This window comes from Lolium rigidum, chromosome 3, assembly GCF_022539505.1.
Source record: "Lolium rigidum isolate FL_2022 chromosome 3, APGP_CSIRO_Lrig_0.1, whole genome shotgun sequence".
Taxonomy (NCBI): Eukaryota; Viridiplantae; Streptophyta; class Magnoliopsida; order Poales; family Poaceae; genus Lolium; species Lolium rigidum.
The window spans coordinates 399,804,170-399,821,021 of NC_061510.1; the positions used below are offsets into that span (position 1 = coordinate 399,804,170).

The window sequence follows — 16,852 nt, forward strand, 5'->3', positions numbered from 1 at the left end:
CCATACTTAATGCAATTGTCTGTTGCTTGCAACTTAATACTGGAGGGGTTCGGATGATAACCTCGAAGGTGGACTTTTTAGGCATAGATGCAGTTGGATGGCGGTCTATGTACTTTGTCGTAATGCCCAATTAAATCTCACTATACTCATCATGATATGTATGTGCATTGTCATGCTCTCTTTATTTGTCAATTGCCCAACCGTAATTTGTTCACCCAACATGCTGTTCGTCTTATGGGAGAGACACCTCTAGTGAACTCGTGGACCCCGGTCCAATTCTCTTTACTCGAAATACAATCTATCGCAATACTTGTTCTACTCGTTTTCCGCAAACAATCATCTTCCACACAATACGGTTAATCCTTTGTTACAGCAAGTCGGTGAGATTGACAACCTCACTCGTTTCGTTGGGGCAAAGTAGTTTGGTTGTGTTGTGCAGGTTCCACGTTGGCGCCGGAATCCCCGGTGTTGCGCCGCACTACATCCCGCCGCCATCAACCTTCAACGTGCTTCTTGGCTCCTCCTGGTTCGATAAACCTTGGTTTCTTTCTGAGGGAAAACTTGCTGCTGTGCGCATCATACCTTCCTCTTGGGGTTGCCCAACGAACGTGTGAAATACACGCCATCACACCCCGCCAGCTCTACCAATCCGTTGGCGTGCAGAAGGGAAAAGATACGGCTGGCTTCCCCAGAGCCATTATAGATCTCATGGTCAACGCGGTTTGTACGGCGCTAGAATCACTGGACGGCATTGGTAATTAATCCTAGGGTGATATAACCCATTGCAATGGAACCTCCACCATATCAACACATACCATGGTTCCATTGCCCACCACATAGTCATATTCATAATTGTAAAATAATACTTTGCTTTTCAATGCATGAGTGATAAGTATAGTACTTTGCATATAGTTTGATAAAAATAATCAAATGACATGAGCAAGCGATGAACTTGCCTTTCTTGACTCGCAAGATTATGCGGGCAAAAGCTTCGATACGTGATAACTCCAAATGCTGAAATACCATCATCGTCCGTAAGGACAATGTTTAAAGAACCGGCAAAGATGCTATAATGCATAATATGAGATGCAATCGTCCCGAGCGTAACCTAACCTCGATGATTTAGGATCTATGAGTTGTAAAGATTTCTTTAGGGTTGGTTGCACTTTTAGAATGGTTCTCAAACAAGGTTCTTATTAGGGTTTGGTTATATTAGCATCATAACCAAGTGATATAAGGCATCATAACAATCATATACATAAAGAATAGTGGTGGAATAATATATAAAGAACAGCTTGTCAATTTTAAGTTCTACGTAACATGGTTGATGATTACTTGTATTATACTTTAAAAGAATAACTTTTGAAGAACATGTTAATTAAGAAATAATGAGTATTTCAAAGAAGGATTAAACTTCTAAGGTTTGATTGACATTTGTACTTCAAAAGAATAACTTTTGAAGAACAGGTTAAATAAGAACAAGAACTACTATACATAGGAGCTATGGCTTTCTAGGGTTTACTATGGAATTCATTTAGTTCTCTAACAAGAACTAGTTAGGTTCTTTAAGTATAATGGTTTTATATATGTAGCAAGTATTGGTAGGGTTATCACCATAGTTTTCCATATACATCATATCAAAGGATGGTTATTAAGATGGTTCCATAGATTTGCTATTAGGTTTACTATGGCTTCACATTTGCTTTACCAAATAATCTTTAATAGTTTCTAAGCTAAGTGGTTTATCATTTCCTAAGTAAGGTTTAGTTGAATAGGAACATGTGATGTGATTTGCTACACAAAGTTGATACTAGGATTTATCATTATGGTTTAACTAGGGTTTAATGATTGAGGTTGATCTTAATGGTATGGTATATAGGAGTTGTGATCAATGTACTAATCCAATTAACAAGTTAGGGTTTATATCTAGGTGGCACTAATTGGTTATACAAAGTTTATTCAAAAATAAAGACATGGAATGATGACTCATGGGAATTGGTTCTATGTTGGTGGATCATGACTTGTATTTGTTGGTCACATAATATGGTTCCCTATGTAAGGTGACATTCACATGATCACATGTGATAAGCAACTAGGGTTTAGGGTTAAAGCAATTTCAAATGATCAGATACAATAATGGGATCCAGATTCTAACTTATAATAAAACTAGGGTTTCTAAATTATGATCCAATTCTTAAAGTAATACTTGGTACTAGAATTAATGTGATTAAGTACTTGAAATAAAGTTATTAATAATTTTAATATGCTATTAATTTTTAGAGGGTTTAAGAATTAAAATAATTACTAGTTAGGGTTTATGAATTACCACTAATATTTAAGTTAATGCAAATATGATAAGGAAAATTAATCTTAACATTTTAATTAGTTACTGAATAGTTAAAATTTAAATTTGAAACTTCACTAATTATTGAATTCAATTTGCATTTTAAACAATTAGAAAGACATAATCAATAAAGATAAAAATAAGTGAATTTTTATTTTGACACACATTTTTGTTTTATATTTTATTCGAATAGAGTTTATTTTTGTGAGCATTTTGATATATTATTCATATTTTTCTGAATTGAAATGAATTTTGTATGATTTTACAAGTTTCGGTGACTTTCTGGAATTTGAAATAAAACAAAAATACTAAGTGTACCGGTTCGTTACCTAGCTCTAGAGACAGACAGGTGGGACCTGCATCCAGGTCACCTGCCACGGGGCAACGACCAAGTCAAAGGTCTCCCGGTCCCACGGCCACGTCACTCTCTCGCCGACGGCTTGACGCCGGCGGGCGAGAGAGACGGCGCCGCCGTTTTAATGCCCCCCAGGACGGCCTAGTGAGATATTTTGACTCTCCTCGACTCGCTGAAGCTGCTGGTGGCGATGGATTTGCCAGGGGATCACCGGAGCTATCACCGGTGAGAGGTGCTGCGGCGGTGGCTCCGGCGAGAAATCAAATCGGACGCTATGATGGATAATAGAACAAAATGAAAGGCTCCAGAGGTGCGTATGCTCACCCTGAGGTTGATGGTGTGCTCGACGGCGACGATTGGTGACGGTGGTGAGTCCTATTTTACGGATTCCGGTGAGCCACCGTGAAAGGGAACGAGTCGAATCGCTCGATTGAGAACTCCTCTGCTTAATTCCTTCCGCCAGGATGCTCCTTGAGGTGACGCGCATCTTCTGGGCTACTCTACCGACGCTAGGGTGACCCCAGACGACGGTTTCGTCTCCGACTCCGGCGGCAGAAACTGCTCGTGGATGATGTTTAGGAGGAGCTAGAGAGAGATTGGAAGGATAGGAATGAACAAGGATGTCACGGCGCTCCTCTGGTTGTATTTATAGCCCCCGTCGAGGTCAGAACCGTCACTTCACCGGCGGCGACGACGGAGATGCGACGGTGACGGTGACGCACGGCTCGGGCGCGAATCTTGACCCTTTTGGATAGGCTCGGACGCGAGAGATGTTCTGCGTGGTTCGAGAAGTCCGCAGCATCCGGGGTCGGGCTTATCGTCGTCGAGGGACGTGGCCGGCGAGCTCGTCGCTGTGTCGCTCCCAGAGAAGAAGACGATGATGGTTTTCTTCTGTTCGGTACCGATTCGCTGCGTGGACCGTTTCAATGATGGGCTGGGCTGGTTTTTGGGCTTCGACGCGGCTGCTACGTGGGCTGTTGCGGCCTGCCAGGTAAGGCCTCTCTCTCTCTCTATTTTGTGTTTTCTTTTCTATTTCTGTTTTTATATTCTGGTTTGTATTCAAATTTGATTTCTGGTTTGTTTTGCAGGTTTCTAAGTATTTGAATCTCATTAGGATTTGACAATAGTAACTACTGCATCATTTTGTTGTTCAAAACAAATATTTAATGTTGGATTAAATTAGTATTGTTGTGAGATTCATTCTAAACTTAAAATAGACATGATTTTTATGTATTCATTTCAATTCTTTTTTTTATTTAGGAATCAAATATGTTTAATTTCATTTTCATGGTAACCATATTATTAGGTTTTTCTAATGTGCTTAACAACATTGGTTATTCATATGCAATTCTAAATTATGGCTAGAGTTTAAATTAAATGGTGTTGAGAATGGGATTGGTTCATGATTTTATGTGAATAATGGTTCTTAGGGTTTTGGTAATGCTCACTAGTTGAAGTATAAATGGGCATGAGGATTGGTCTGGGGTTAACTACTAGTGATATACTTATTATTTTATGTGATAGATGAGATCTATTAATAACATGGGTTTAACTGATCATCTATATCTACAAGGTATAATCATGCATTAGACAATATCCACTTATTCCTCACTAATCACTCTTTATCATTCCTCTCATCACACTCAATTAGATTCTTAGGGTTTCTAATTAATACCAAATTGTGATGATTATGGAATTGGTTTCCTAAGGTCCTACTCAAGAGATGATGATATGATCCTCTAAATATATGGTTTGCCTAGGAATTCTACCTTGGTATCTTCCGTAGCTTGTTCTTCAGGAAATCCGATAAACCCGCATCTTGTGGTATGCCTCCACCTCCTAGCTTCTTCATCTTGATTCTAGCTAATTCACATGGAGTGGCTCTATGTGTTTTTTCCCATGTATCATGGTACTTGATGAGCAAATGGATGAAGGGTGTGGCTCTATTTATAGGCTTGGGCAAGCTCTAGTATCATGACACATAGGTGATGACTCTTGATTTGGTTTGATGAGTAAGGTGCTTGGGTGTCATGCCCTCATCCATAGCAATCCTTTGGGCATGAGGTGGCATAACTTGGAAAGCAAGTCATGTAGATATTTTCATCCCATGTGGCAAGATCATTATCCTCTCATATGATTTATTTTTGGATAGCTAAGTGGCATTTGTTACTAAATATCTTATGGATGGTTTTATTATTGTGGATGAGTCATCATACCATGTATGATTGGATTTATGTTATAATATTGTTCAAAAGGTCAAGTTTGAGGGTTATTTCTCCATTTTGGATAGTTGGTGTTTGATTTCACCAAGGCATGATCATATGAGTTTCAAAATACTCATAGTTAGTTTTACTCAATTAGTTTGAACTATAATTTGTAATGTAAATGGATTTAGTTTTATGATATTCCATGTATTTAATAAGTTATGATTTAAATAAGAATGTGTGGCTTTTATGCACTTTAGACCCCGTGGTTTACCTTATTTATAAGTGAATTAAATTACACACAAAGGTAGTTGCTAACTTTTAAGTGTTAATAAGTTAGAGTTTGATTCTTAAAGAATGTGTTGTTGTAAATCTAATTCCATTTGATCTAATCCATAGATCAAATCATTTCTACCCAAAACAAGGTTTTACCAAAGATCACAGTGAAGTTTATAGCGCTTGACTTGATGATCTACTTCAATTCCAACAAGTCAAGTGAAACTTCGATGGATCGTGGTAAGTTTTATTTGAAAGCGCGAAAATTCCCCGGATTTTCTATGCATGAATGCAATGCACACTTTGGTGTTCTCTCATTTTATAGCCTCTAAACCTGGGATATTACAATATGTTATCATTCTTCATCCTACCGAAAGGAATTCTGCATAAACTCGATTATTATCGATCCAGATTCTTTTGGCAAGGGGATAACGAGAAAAAGAAATATCGACTGGTTAAATGGAGTATAGTTTGTAGTCCCAAAGATCAAGGAGGGCTTGGAGTTCATGACCTGGAGGTCAAGAATTCAGCTCTACTGGGTAAATGGCTCTTTAAGCTACTTACCGAGGATGGGATTTGGCAAACTATACTTCGGAGAAAGTATATCGGCTCGAAGACATTATCTCAAGTGGTTTGGAAACCTGGAGATTCACACTTCTGGGCTGGTCTTATGGCGACAAAAAAATGTCTTTTTTCGACATGGCACTTTCTCCATTAGGAACGGAGCACAGATACGTTTCTGGGAAGATGCTTGGCTCGACAATGCACCCTTAAGTGAACAGTATCCCGCTTTGTATAGAATTGCGCGTCGCCAAGGGGATACCATTGCAACTGTAATGGCTACTTCACCCCCGAATGTGACGTTCAGACGGGTTTTACTTGGACAAAGGCTAGTGGCATGGAACAATCTAATTCAGCGGCTTGGAGATATTCAGTTATCGCCAGAGCGGATGAATTTCGATGGAATCTCCATGTAGATGGTACTTTTTCTGTAAAATCTTTATACAATGCGATCCTACTTTCTGATTTACCAGTTGATAATAATAAAAAAAAATTGGAAGATGAAGATACCATTAAAAATTAATATTTTTGGATGGTATCTTCGTCGTGGAGTTATTCTCACCAAAGACAATCTTGTTAAGCGGAATTGGCACGGAAGTACACGATGTGTTTTTTGTCATCATGATGAAACCATCAAACATTTATTCTTCCAATGCCAGTTTGCGAGATCTATATGGTCAGTCATCCAAGTAGCGTCTACCTTGTATCCTCCGACTAGTGTCGCTAATGTCTTTGGCAATTGGCTTCATGGTATCGACTCAAGGTTTAAATTTCTTCTTAGGGCGCCCTGGCTATGTAGAAATGATAAGATCTTTAATGACAAAAATTGCTCTTTGTTGCAGGTCATCTACAGATGCACAGGTATTCTCCGTTCGTAGTTACCTCTTCAGCGTGTGGAGAACCGAGACCTATTTACGGAGGTCTGTACACGGTTGAAGGATACGGCGAGGGATACTTTTTCCCTACATGGGTGACAGCATAGTCTACGGATAGTAGCTCCACCTACATCTTAGGCGTCATATGATTCATCGTCCCGATATGTATTTCGCCTAGTTTTGTTTTTATGTAACTTTGGACACTTGAGACAACAAACGGCTGTGTGCATCCTGGTTATGCAGAGGCTGGATGTAATTGCTTCTTGAAGTAATAAAGCATCCTTTATCAACAAAAAAAGTTCTCTGTACTTCTTAGTTCAGTTCAGTTCAAGGACGTAGTTATTGTCTTTGTCCTGCATGTTTTATCTTTATGGGAGGAAGGAAAAATGGGGTGATATAATCCAGTTAAAACTGGTTAATTAATTATGTATGTATTAATCTGGATAATTTTTTATCTGATGAAATCCTTGATATACATGCTATACCTGTTAATTTTCTATTTTTTACGAAAGACTATTTTATAAAACTGCGTGCTATTAGCACGTTATAACTTGAATTTGCGCGCTAGTTTTTTCCTTGACGGGCTGCATGCTTTTTATCGAGGAAAGCTCTTACATTAACACTCTTCGGTAACTTTGGGGAAATGGTTTTCGTGCAAGAACGGCAGAACTAGAAGCGCACGGTGAAGCCAAGTGGGTGGGACGGGGCAGGCCTTTGCTGCCAGGCCCTCGCCATGAGACAAGCAGTAGTTCCGGTCCCTAAAAAAAACAAGAAAAGTAGTTTCCTAGGGGGAAAAATCAGACAAACAGCGCTGGCAAAAACTCGTGTACTCCTGGACAGCTCCACCCGGGCCCAAAAACCTCTTTTTACCGGCAACAATATCTACCAGAGTGACATCGGCAATGACATCACTAATGTGCTGACTAATCTTTTCATAAAATTATGAAATATAATTAAAATGTAACTAAAACACTTTTTTGTAGAACATATCGCAATGATATCAACAATGATGTAATCAGTTTTACATCTTTCAGACAGTTTCATAATGTTACCCATGTACTCCCTCCGTTCTTTTTTAATTGACTCAGATTTAGTACAACTTTGTACTAAATTTGAGTCAATTAAAAGAGAACGGAGGGAGTATCAGTATAGTTTCATAATTCACTTTTGTTAATTATTAAATTTTTATTAAAAAATGTCAAAAGCCTTAACAATTTCAAAGCAGTGATTGGGTGGTAGATATCAGGTGATGACGTGAGTACCTTCTGTTACCGTTAAAATCGCTGTGTTCCACCCCGGCCATTGCTGTCGTAGAGCGGTGCTCGGACATGGCCTCATCTACTACTTGACATGATGTAGACCCAAGATTTTTATGTTTCCGCTAGCTTTCTTCTGACGAACTGGCAGGACTAATTTCGATGCATTCCTTTGCACTATATTTTGGTTACATAAAAAGAGTGAGAACAATCGCCAGTCGCACGCTACTGGACGACGTGCCGTCCAGGTCATTCACTGAAACTGTAGGGACACCGCCCAGCTAAGGGTGTGTTCGGTTTGGGGATGTGGTGGAACGGAATGGAACCGTTCCGCACCCAGAGCCCGTTCCTGCGTTCGGTTGCAAACTGGAACGGAATGAAGTGGTTCCTCCAAATGGAATATTCCCCTGGATCCTGAACGGTGGTTCCTCCGATTCGGCCAGACGAGGTGGAACGGGTGACTGTCACATGCTGATTAATTAAGTTTAGCAATAATTAATCAAGTTTAGCAATAATTAACCAAATTTAGCAATAATTAATCAAGTTTAGCACTACTTAATCAAGTTTAGCAAATAATTAATCGAGTTTAGAATAATTAATCGGGTGACTATCTCACCCATTGCATTCCATTCTCATCCCATTCCAAAATCGAACACATTGATGGAACCGTTCCGTGATAATTTTTTTGTTCAAACCGAACACAGGGATGGAACGGTTCCATGACAGCATCCCAAACCGAACACACCCTAAGTGAAGCGACGGGATCTTCAGGCGACTGCGTACCGTGGCCGTGGGGAAGCTGATTCAGACCGATTTCTTGGAATGATTTTGATTATGTGAACGGTGAGGGAAAAAGAATATCACAATGACTGTCGATTTCAGGGTATTGTGATGTGTCGTAGCGATAGCACTAACCGAGGAATCAACAGTCTCACGTGCCGGCCAGATTCAGTTAAACACACGGCCAAGTGGCAGTATCATGAAACAGCCTCCAAGTTTCTTACTACGCTGTCGATTCCAGCGCGTGATTAGGAGACACGCTAGCGTGCGCTGCAGCGACATGCGTGTGCGTGAGTGTGAGCGTCATCTTCTTTGTAATCGCACAAAAAGGAAACAAGTCAAATGGGAACTATTGATCAACCCAAAATATTCACACCCAGCAATGACTGTACAGGTGAGAGGCAAGATGATAATAGCTAGTACTAGTAGTGTACATCCAGGCTACTGGGCCCTGGCCACTATAAAGAATATCAATACGAATACTCTGCATCTAATACTACGGTCATGAATACACACGATGATTCTAGAAGTTTCTAGCACATCAAAAACCATCATAGTAGCCACCGAATGATATGCTTGCCCTAGTGGATGCGCCTCCCATGACAGACGACATGGCCTGGTTCAACATGGAGGCCTGCTCCACAGCCTGCTGAATCCTCTGCACATCAAACAAGGCACAACAGTCAGGAACAGTGGGCCATTTATCACCACAAGATTCAGTGCATCAGCCTAATCTATTGCAAAATTCCAAACCTAAGAAATAAATATAAGAAAAGCCTTTTTTTTGTCGCAAAGAATGATGCAAAGTTGCTGAACTCATCCACTGCAATTGTTTTTACGGGCAAGTATAAGTGAAGTTCAAGCAAGCTAGTTGAGAAACAGTGCGAAGATTAAAGTGGGGAATTAATTCATCAACAAAAGGTAAAAGCCATATACCTCGTCATCAGCGTACATCTGGAACTGGATCTTCTGGCCCTGCATCTTCTTCTGGTTCTGCGGCTTGCCGCCAAGCAGGAAGATGCAGAAGGTGGCAGCTGCAACCCCAAACGAGCAGAGTGCCCCAGCACCGTTCACCCGCAGTTTCCCGACACTGAAACCTACGCATTCCAGCCCTGCCCTGTCTCCCTTGACACCTTCCTCCTCGTCACTTAGATCAGGTGCTGCTTCCACCATCACCTCGTCCTTCTCACAAACTTCCTCGACAACAGCACGCCACTTGATCAGCTCCTCCTCATCCGCGTCAGAGATCAGCACCTCAGACACCTTTGACGCGGACTCCTCTCGGCTCAACTGGGTGTGCACGACACCGATGTCCTTGAATTCGACGACAGGATCAGAGGCATCTTGGAACAATGGTGGCTGATGTGGTTTCTTGGCTTCTTCGTCTAAGATGCAATTATAGGGAGAAGGGTGAGATGCAGGGGTGAAGTGGTCCATGTTGATCATGACCAAGTCAGCCCCCAACAAGATCTGGTCCTTACCACCAACAGTGTACTCCTCCATGAAGAAGGCGCTCTCCTGGTCAGGCAGGAGCTCCCAGTCATCCAGGCTGATTACATCCATGGAATCCCCTCCGGTCATGGCAACTCAGTGCAAGAACAAGTTTGGATCAGGGAGTTATGTAGCTGCTCACCTGCTTGCAACTATGATGCTACGGAATGGATGCTACCCGAGAATCAAAGCAAGTGATGGTTTAGAAGGATACTTTCTTTGGTTTGTGGAGGGGAACAGCAACTGAAAAGGCTAGTGGGGAACAACTTGTCTTGCACCAATGGAGATGGCAGCCAATTTAAGGTGCTTGTGTGTATGTGGGTTTTGCCTTCCTGCTAGGTGACAAAGCAGAAATTACATATTGAAAAGAAAACCTGAAAATGTTCTTTGGAGCCTACCAATGGGGACTTGATCCTTCCTTCCTCCTTACTCAATCCTTTCCAGTTGCCATGTTTTTTGCAAAGATCCTAGCCGACTGAAAAGATTAGTTCTGCCAAGAAATCAACAATTAAAAAGTAATAACGTAAGGAGATAAAAAATATTGTAGAATAGGATATAGCGTCGGTGCCCCGACTGGTAAACTCCTCCACAATCCTAAAATAATCCCATGCACAGCACAATGTTACTCGGTAATCTTACTTGTACGACGTAACAAACTTTAATTAATCAGGTCTTGTCAGTTGCTGTCAAGGATTAGGATGCCACATCCTACCTAATACTAAAAGGCTTTCAAGGAACATCATTTTCAATCAAATTATGAAGCATGCTTCCAGAAAAAAATACAAGTCTAATTCAGAGAAAACTGCATAGTGAGAGTATCATAATGGAGAGGTCAAAGTTACTACACGGTAGATTATAAACAAAGGAGCAGATAAATGAAATCAACATGAAGTAAAGAAGGATAGGGACACATACCAGTTAAACACGGAAGGAAGATGAGAATGGGACGCGTGTTTAGAAACTTCTGCAGAAACATAACTCTGAAAAGTTGATGTGTGACCCAAGACAGTGATGGATAATTATGTAGGAGCACAGTTATGCACATCAAAATGTGGTTGGGAGAAAAAAATTGAAACGGGTCTTAAGAGTAAGAAAATTTCACTTGAAAGTGAGAACAATTCATATGCAGAACTGTTTTATTTCCTTTAAACAGCATGTTGTGTAAAACAATCATGCAAGTTTTACAATAAAGAGCAGGGGTTGGCTGCCCAAAGCTTGAAGCTGGTGCACAACTGCACATAAGGCTGGCATAGTGAAGCCAAATTGTACCAACAAACTGAAAGACATGCAAAAAAGTACTCAGATCTTCACCATACATCAAACAATTACTTGAGTTAATTGACAGAAGAACAGGTATTGCGTCAGCAACACAATATTTCTCTATACAACAAGACAAGGCCTGAAAATTTACATTCCTGTGAGGTTCCCCACATGCGTGAACTCACATACATAGCAGGATGGGGAAACAAGATCAACTGATTTTGAATCATATATCAGCAGCTAGACTATCAAAGAGCATCCCAGAAAGGCTAGGCTTGCCTTGAGGAGGACGGTTCACCCAGCGAGACAGAAGCAAATGACGATGCCCAGGCTCGAGCATTACTCGCCCCTTTCCTAAGGTCCCTTGTCTTACTGCTCAGTCTAAGCTTGCTCCAAAGCCTCTTAACATCTAGTGCAGTCAATGCCCGCTCCATAAGTTGGCTTGTTCCCCTATGGATTCCTAAGTTCAAGTTCCGAACACGCACAATCAAGAAGGCTCTCAGATGGCAGATGATAGTAGGGACGAAGTGTGCCACGACTCTCAGAATGATAAAAAGCACAGAGAGAAACACAAATGGCTCGTCTTTTGCCATTTTATGCAGAGAACGGCCTCCTGGCATGACTGATCCCAAACTTCCAGGGCTCTCGTGTTGAATAACATCAACATATGCAATTGGATCAAGGCCTGCAGAAAGAAAGAGTTGACTTCAACGCTCGAAGTAATAAAATAAACAAAACAATCTAATCATCAATAGCTGTAGTTGTGCAGTGTGCAGCATATGCATATCCATGTTCAAAATCAATTGGGCAATGGAACGAATCATCAAGAAAGGTTATTACAAGCATGCCCAACTTCCCCAGGAATAATCTAATATGCTTCTCGTCTACATTCACAGGCATCAACACTAAAGGGTTTCAACAAGTGGATCATAATAGCAAGATGTCAGTTCTCATGTATGGGGTCAAGAATACCATTCATGGAATCAAGGGTGCAGCTAAATGCCCCACCAGGTAACAATATTCTCCAATTTAAAGGAGCATTGGACCAGTTAGAAGCAAAAATATTTTGAGCTTCCAATGAAAAGGAACCAAACGCTATATTCTTGATCTGTTTTTCTCAAGTTTCATATAGGACATATTTGAAAGAAGCTGCCACCATTAAATAAACTATGTCTGCAGGAAACAGAGGAAATGATTTTCAAAACCAAACAGCAAGGATAATGGTTGTACCTGTGGTCTCCTTATAGAAATCAACCAGAGATTTCAGATCTTTTGTACCCCTGTAACGAACCATTGAAGTCTCATTCACCAGAAGAATGGCTGGGAAGGCACGGACACCATATCTTGAAAACAAACTATAGTGAGCAAAAGAGGTAGGATGAGCAGTAAGCCACTGGTCAAATAACATTTTACGAACAAAACAATCAGGATGCACCGCCTCAAGGACAGGCACGGAAAATAGAGTCCAGAAACACATACCTAGGCATCGCAGAAGATTCCTCAACAGCCAAGTGTTTTATCTGAGGGAACATAGTGCTGAGAGCTTCAAATGTCGGCCGAAACTTGCTGGAGAAAGGACACCATGCCGCATAGAAGAGAATGGAGTACGAAGCACCACCATGGCGGAAATTCAGCTCTTTATCAAAAGCATCTCCTCTCACCTTCAGTAGGAGAAAACGTGTTTAGAGTTATTAGCATATATAGTCAATCACTACAGAAGAAACCAGAAGTTTGCCAGTTTCGCAACTTGCAACACGCATAACAGCATAATTCATGGTGCGGGGTTTTACTTACTATTTCTAGATTCTAGAAAAAAACATCAAATGAAGGCAGCTCTAAAACACATGCTTATTCATAACAACATTTCTCTATATATCTGCATCGCATCCTCGATCCTGATCACGCCTCTCTTTGTTCAGACCAAAATTTCACTCCAGACCCTCAAATTTGGTTCAGCATCCAGCATGTTTTGTTTGCGTTCGTTAAGTTACCCTTGTTTACTCCCGTTAATTGGCTGTTTTTATCCAGCCACCAACGCTATTGCTCCACCCTCGGTATCAAAATCCCCCCACTTCACATCGCCCCGCTCCGAGACCTAATCACACGCCTCATCGACGATTCAAATTTCCAGATCATCCTACACCGCTAGTACTACTTTGGCCGCATTGGCAAGAAAAAATCCTAGAGAAGGGAGAAGAGGCCGCGAGGAATATCGGGGCCGGCAGAACACGCGGCCGTGGTTTGGATTACGTCGCGACTAGGCGAGGGAGGGGGGAGGGCGGCTACCTCGAGAGGCGGCGACGGGTCGATCCGGGGACATCGCGATCCGAGCGGGTCGAGGAACGGCGGGCCCACCCTCCGCGGGCAGGTGGGCCCTGGAACGCCGAGTGAGGGGGTTCCCGCGGTGGCTCCGGCGACGGCGGCGACGAGGAGGAGGAGGATCACGGCGGCGGCGGCGGCGGAGCAGCGCATGGCTGGATTGGTAGGCTGGATTTTGCTTTCCTCGATGGTTCCTGGGGAATTTCTGGGCGCACGTGGTGGGGAGGGAGAGGGAGACTGGCAAGATTGAGATTGGATTTTGCCTCAGCTTATTTTGGGCGGGGCGTGACGTGGCGCGCGGTAATTGGTTGTGGGGTGGTAGGTCTGCTGTTTGCCGGCTTCGTTTAATTGGTCGGTCGGCGTCACGTGTGACGACTGGGACTGCTGGGCCACCGGTCAGCGGCCCTTACCAATCTGTTCTTTCATACATAAAAAAGATAAATATTTTGGGCTCTTTGATTCATATGATTCTCACAACAGAACACAGGGAAAATAGGATTGAAGTGTCATATTCATTCAAATTCTACGGGATTTTATTGCATCGAGGTTTGCTCAGCACATGAAAAACAAATGATTATGTCACAGATGTTGGAGTGGATATCATACTTACTATGAAATGTAGTATGCAAAGATTTTATTAAAAAAACCTGCATGATTCAATCCAACAAATCAAACAATAGCCATTCGAAAAATACAATAAGAGCTCGTTTGGCACCCGTCATTTCATTCCATTGGGAAAAAAGAAATGAAATGAACTTGATGCTATCATTTGTTTTGTAAATCCACGTAAATGACATGGTACCAAGAGAAACTAAGGTTGGGAATGGGATGAAATCCATGAAATTCTCAATTTAATTCTAGTTCTTCTGTATCAGCCAAACGAGTTGACTTCCAGAATCACAAATGAATTCTTTGATTCCATCCCTAGATGATGGGAGCAAATCCAGCTCTAAAGGATTTGAATCACTTGAAATTTATACACGGGTTTCTTTGAATCAAAACATGTAGGGTCTCTTTATTTTGCATGATACCAAACCTGATAGAATAGGAAAAACATAGGATTGCAATGCTAGAATGCATAGATCATCCCTTACCAATGCGCTTAAGTAATAAAAATAAACAAAAATAATAATAGTTGCACCGAAGCCCTGGTCCCTCCAACGCCAGACTCTTATTGAGATGCTAATTTAACCATGCAGTGAAAACGTGAGTAGCGTTAGGGGGTATTTTTTATGTCGGTCGCCCAGGACCTAAGGGAGCAACCGACTTTGGACCATGAATCCATGATTCTGATACTGGTGTCTAGTTTTAAGCATTGTGTTGAGGTTGCTCTCATCTGTTGGTATATATTTTTCTCCATCCTAATGGGTCATGCATATTTAGAACTAGATGATACCCCGCGCGTTGCCGCGGAAACATAAATGCTCAACACAAATTATGGGTGGTTTTGAAAACTCCATGTTACATTGGTAAAGATAAAAAAAATGAAGTAATAGGCTGGTAGAGAAGCGGTGGTCACAAACACCAGTTGGCAGATACTCACTAAGGTCAGTTCTAGACAGAGCTAAAACACAATTTGTTATGTCGACTAAGCAAAATAGACATTTCCAAGAAAGACATAGAATGAGATACATTTTAAGGCAAAATTTCCATTAGAATGTAGCAAATAATAGATCAGAACTCCCACTCAACAAATATTAACTTAAATAAATACTTCTACATATAACCACATACTCCATAGAATGGTAGGATACTGGTTCTAGACTTCTAGTCTTCTAGGATAAATAAAACGGATCTCAAGTAGCAAGCCTCAAAGAGTACACGTTGGCTGAAACTCATAAAGCTGAATATGCATTACCAAAGCTCCAGGGCATGAATAGAGAAATCAAGCACAATTTTGAGGCCAACAACATGTACTGAACACCAATGGTGCACTGAGCTAATACTGGCTGGCCACATAAATAATTTGTGTACTAAATTATTTTCGCAACCAATGACACGCCTGCTCAGATAGAATCAAGGAGAACAGAACCATCATCAACCAAATAAGATAGGCAATGACTTATATTGGTTTGGGATAACGGGAAAGTAATATGAATTGAAGACTGGTGAAAAACAATAAATAGTCTTTGCTTATTGAAAGTGGACTGAAGCTGAAATATCTGCACATAAGCATATGAAGTGATCTTTAATATCTCAAAGAAACTAACCTTGTCTATACAGACCCTGTTTTGTATGCTTATGTCTAACGTCGAGCCTTTCTGCCGAGCCTGAGAGCATGCCCGTGCCTAAACATGAAGATATTAGCCAAGTTCTGGTCGTTGCTCCATACACCATATATAATTATATATTCATCTATCCATTGCTTCCTAAGAAAAGAGGCAATTACAGCAGTCAACCCTGCGCGCAGGAAGTTCTTGATGCTGCAGTTCAGAAGAGAGTACAACTCAATGAAGATAATATGGAATAGACATGTGAAAACAATATAAGTAGCAGACTTTCTTGAGAAAAGAAGTGCATAGATCAACCACCAAATTAGAGAACCAGAACACACCCACAACCAGAGGCGATTTCTCAGATATATACAACATCGAACAGACCAAACATGATAAAATCCAGAGCTGAGAAATTTTGGGGAAAGCTAAGATCTGGTAGCATCAATCAGAGCCGAATGGCAGGCAGACAACGGGGGAGAAGAATAGCAGGCAAGCAGACCAAATGGTGCAGAATGGCAATAAATAAGGAGATGAGATTAAAAGACTCGATGGCAGTAATCACGGCCTCAAATGCTTTTCAGTTACACACACGAATGAAATAAAATGGCTTGCAGTAGCCGAGAGAGTTGGTGCTGGTAGAGGAACGGAAAGGCAATCAGAAAAAGTAATGAAATGAACAAAAAAAATCGAACGTGACATCCTTCATGAGCTCGTGATTATAGTACTATCACGTGAAAGAATATTGAGCGGATAATAATGACATAGCTGTATGGCCTGCCATCGCTTTGGTGGAAGGAAACTTTAAAGGAGAGAAGAGGTATTAGTGCGATAATCATTAGGGCCTTCAGTTGGCATCCAATGGAGAAGGAAGTCGAATGGAAGCAGATGAAAAAAAACTGAACCGGTGGAAGTGCA

At 41.2% G+C, this 16,852-nt stretch overlaps 2 protein-coding genes across 3 annotated transcripts; both read right to left on the reverse strand.

Moving 5' to 3' along the window:
- Window positions 1-9,192: 9,192 nt before the first annotated feature.
- Window positions 9,193-10,501, reverse strand: LOC124697747. Its single transcript, XM_047230293.1, has 2 exons — window positions 9,588-10,501; window positions 9,193-9,309 (listed from the first exon to the last, which is right to left on the reverse strand). The coding sequence occupies exons 1-2, from the start codon at window positions 10,230-10,232 to the stop codon at window positions 9,193-9,195; spliced, it is 762 nt and encodes a 253-aa protein (XP_047086249.1). The 5' UTR covers window positions 10,233-10,501.
- Window positions 10,502-11,521: 1,020 nt separating this feature from the next.
- LOC124700912 (5'-adenylylsulfate reductase-like 5) lies at window positions 11,522-13,936 on the reverse strand. 2 transcript variants are annotated; one of them, XM_047232970.1, is made up of 4 exons: window positions 13,689-13,936; window positions 12,882-13,063; window positions 12,633-12,745; window positions 11,522-12,087 (listed from the first exon to the last, which is right to left on the reverse strand). In XM_047232970.1, exons 1-4 carry the CDS (start codon window positions 13,872-13,874, stop codon window positions 11,672-11,674), a joined length of 897 nt encoding a protein of 298 aa, XP_047088926.1. In that variant the 5' UTR covers window positions 13,875-13,936; the 3' UTR covers window positions 11,522-11,671. The 2 variants fall into 2 exon arrangements, with proteins under 2 accessions (XP_047088926.1, XP_047088924.1); XM_047232968.1 differs by having other exon boundaries at window positions 12,633-12,757; window positions 13,689-13,932.
- Window positions 13,937-16,852: the final 2,916 nt, after the last annotated feature.

Coding starts and splice junctions, on each gene's coding strand:
- LOC124697747 (XM_047230293.1), bottom strand. CDS start 10,232: ATGACCGGAGGGGATTCCATGGATGTAATCAGCCTGGATGACTGGGAG. Junction 9,310..9,587: donor AGATGTACGCTGATGACGAG/GTATATGGCTTT, acceptor TTTGATGTGCAG/AGGATTCAGCAGGCTGTGGA.
- LOC124700912 (XM_047232968.1), bottom strand. CDS start 13,874: ATGCGCTGCTCCGCCGCCGCCGCCGCCGTGATCCTCCTCCTCCTCGTC. Junction 12,758..12,881: donor GAATCTTCTGCGATGCCTAG/GTATGTGTTTCT, acceptor TGCTCACTATAG/TTTGTTTTCAAGATATGGTG. Junction 12,088..12,632: donor TTTCTATAAGGAGACCACAG/GTACAACCATTA, acceptor TTCTTTCTGCAG/GCCTTGATCCAATTGCATAT.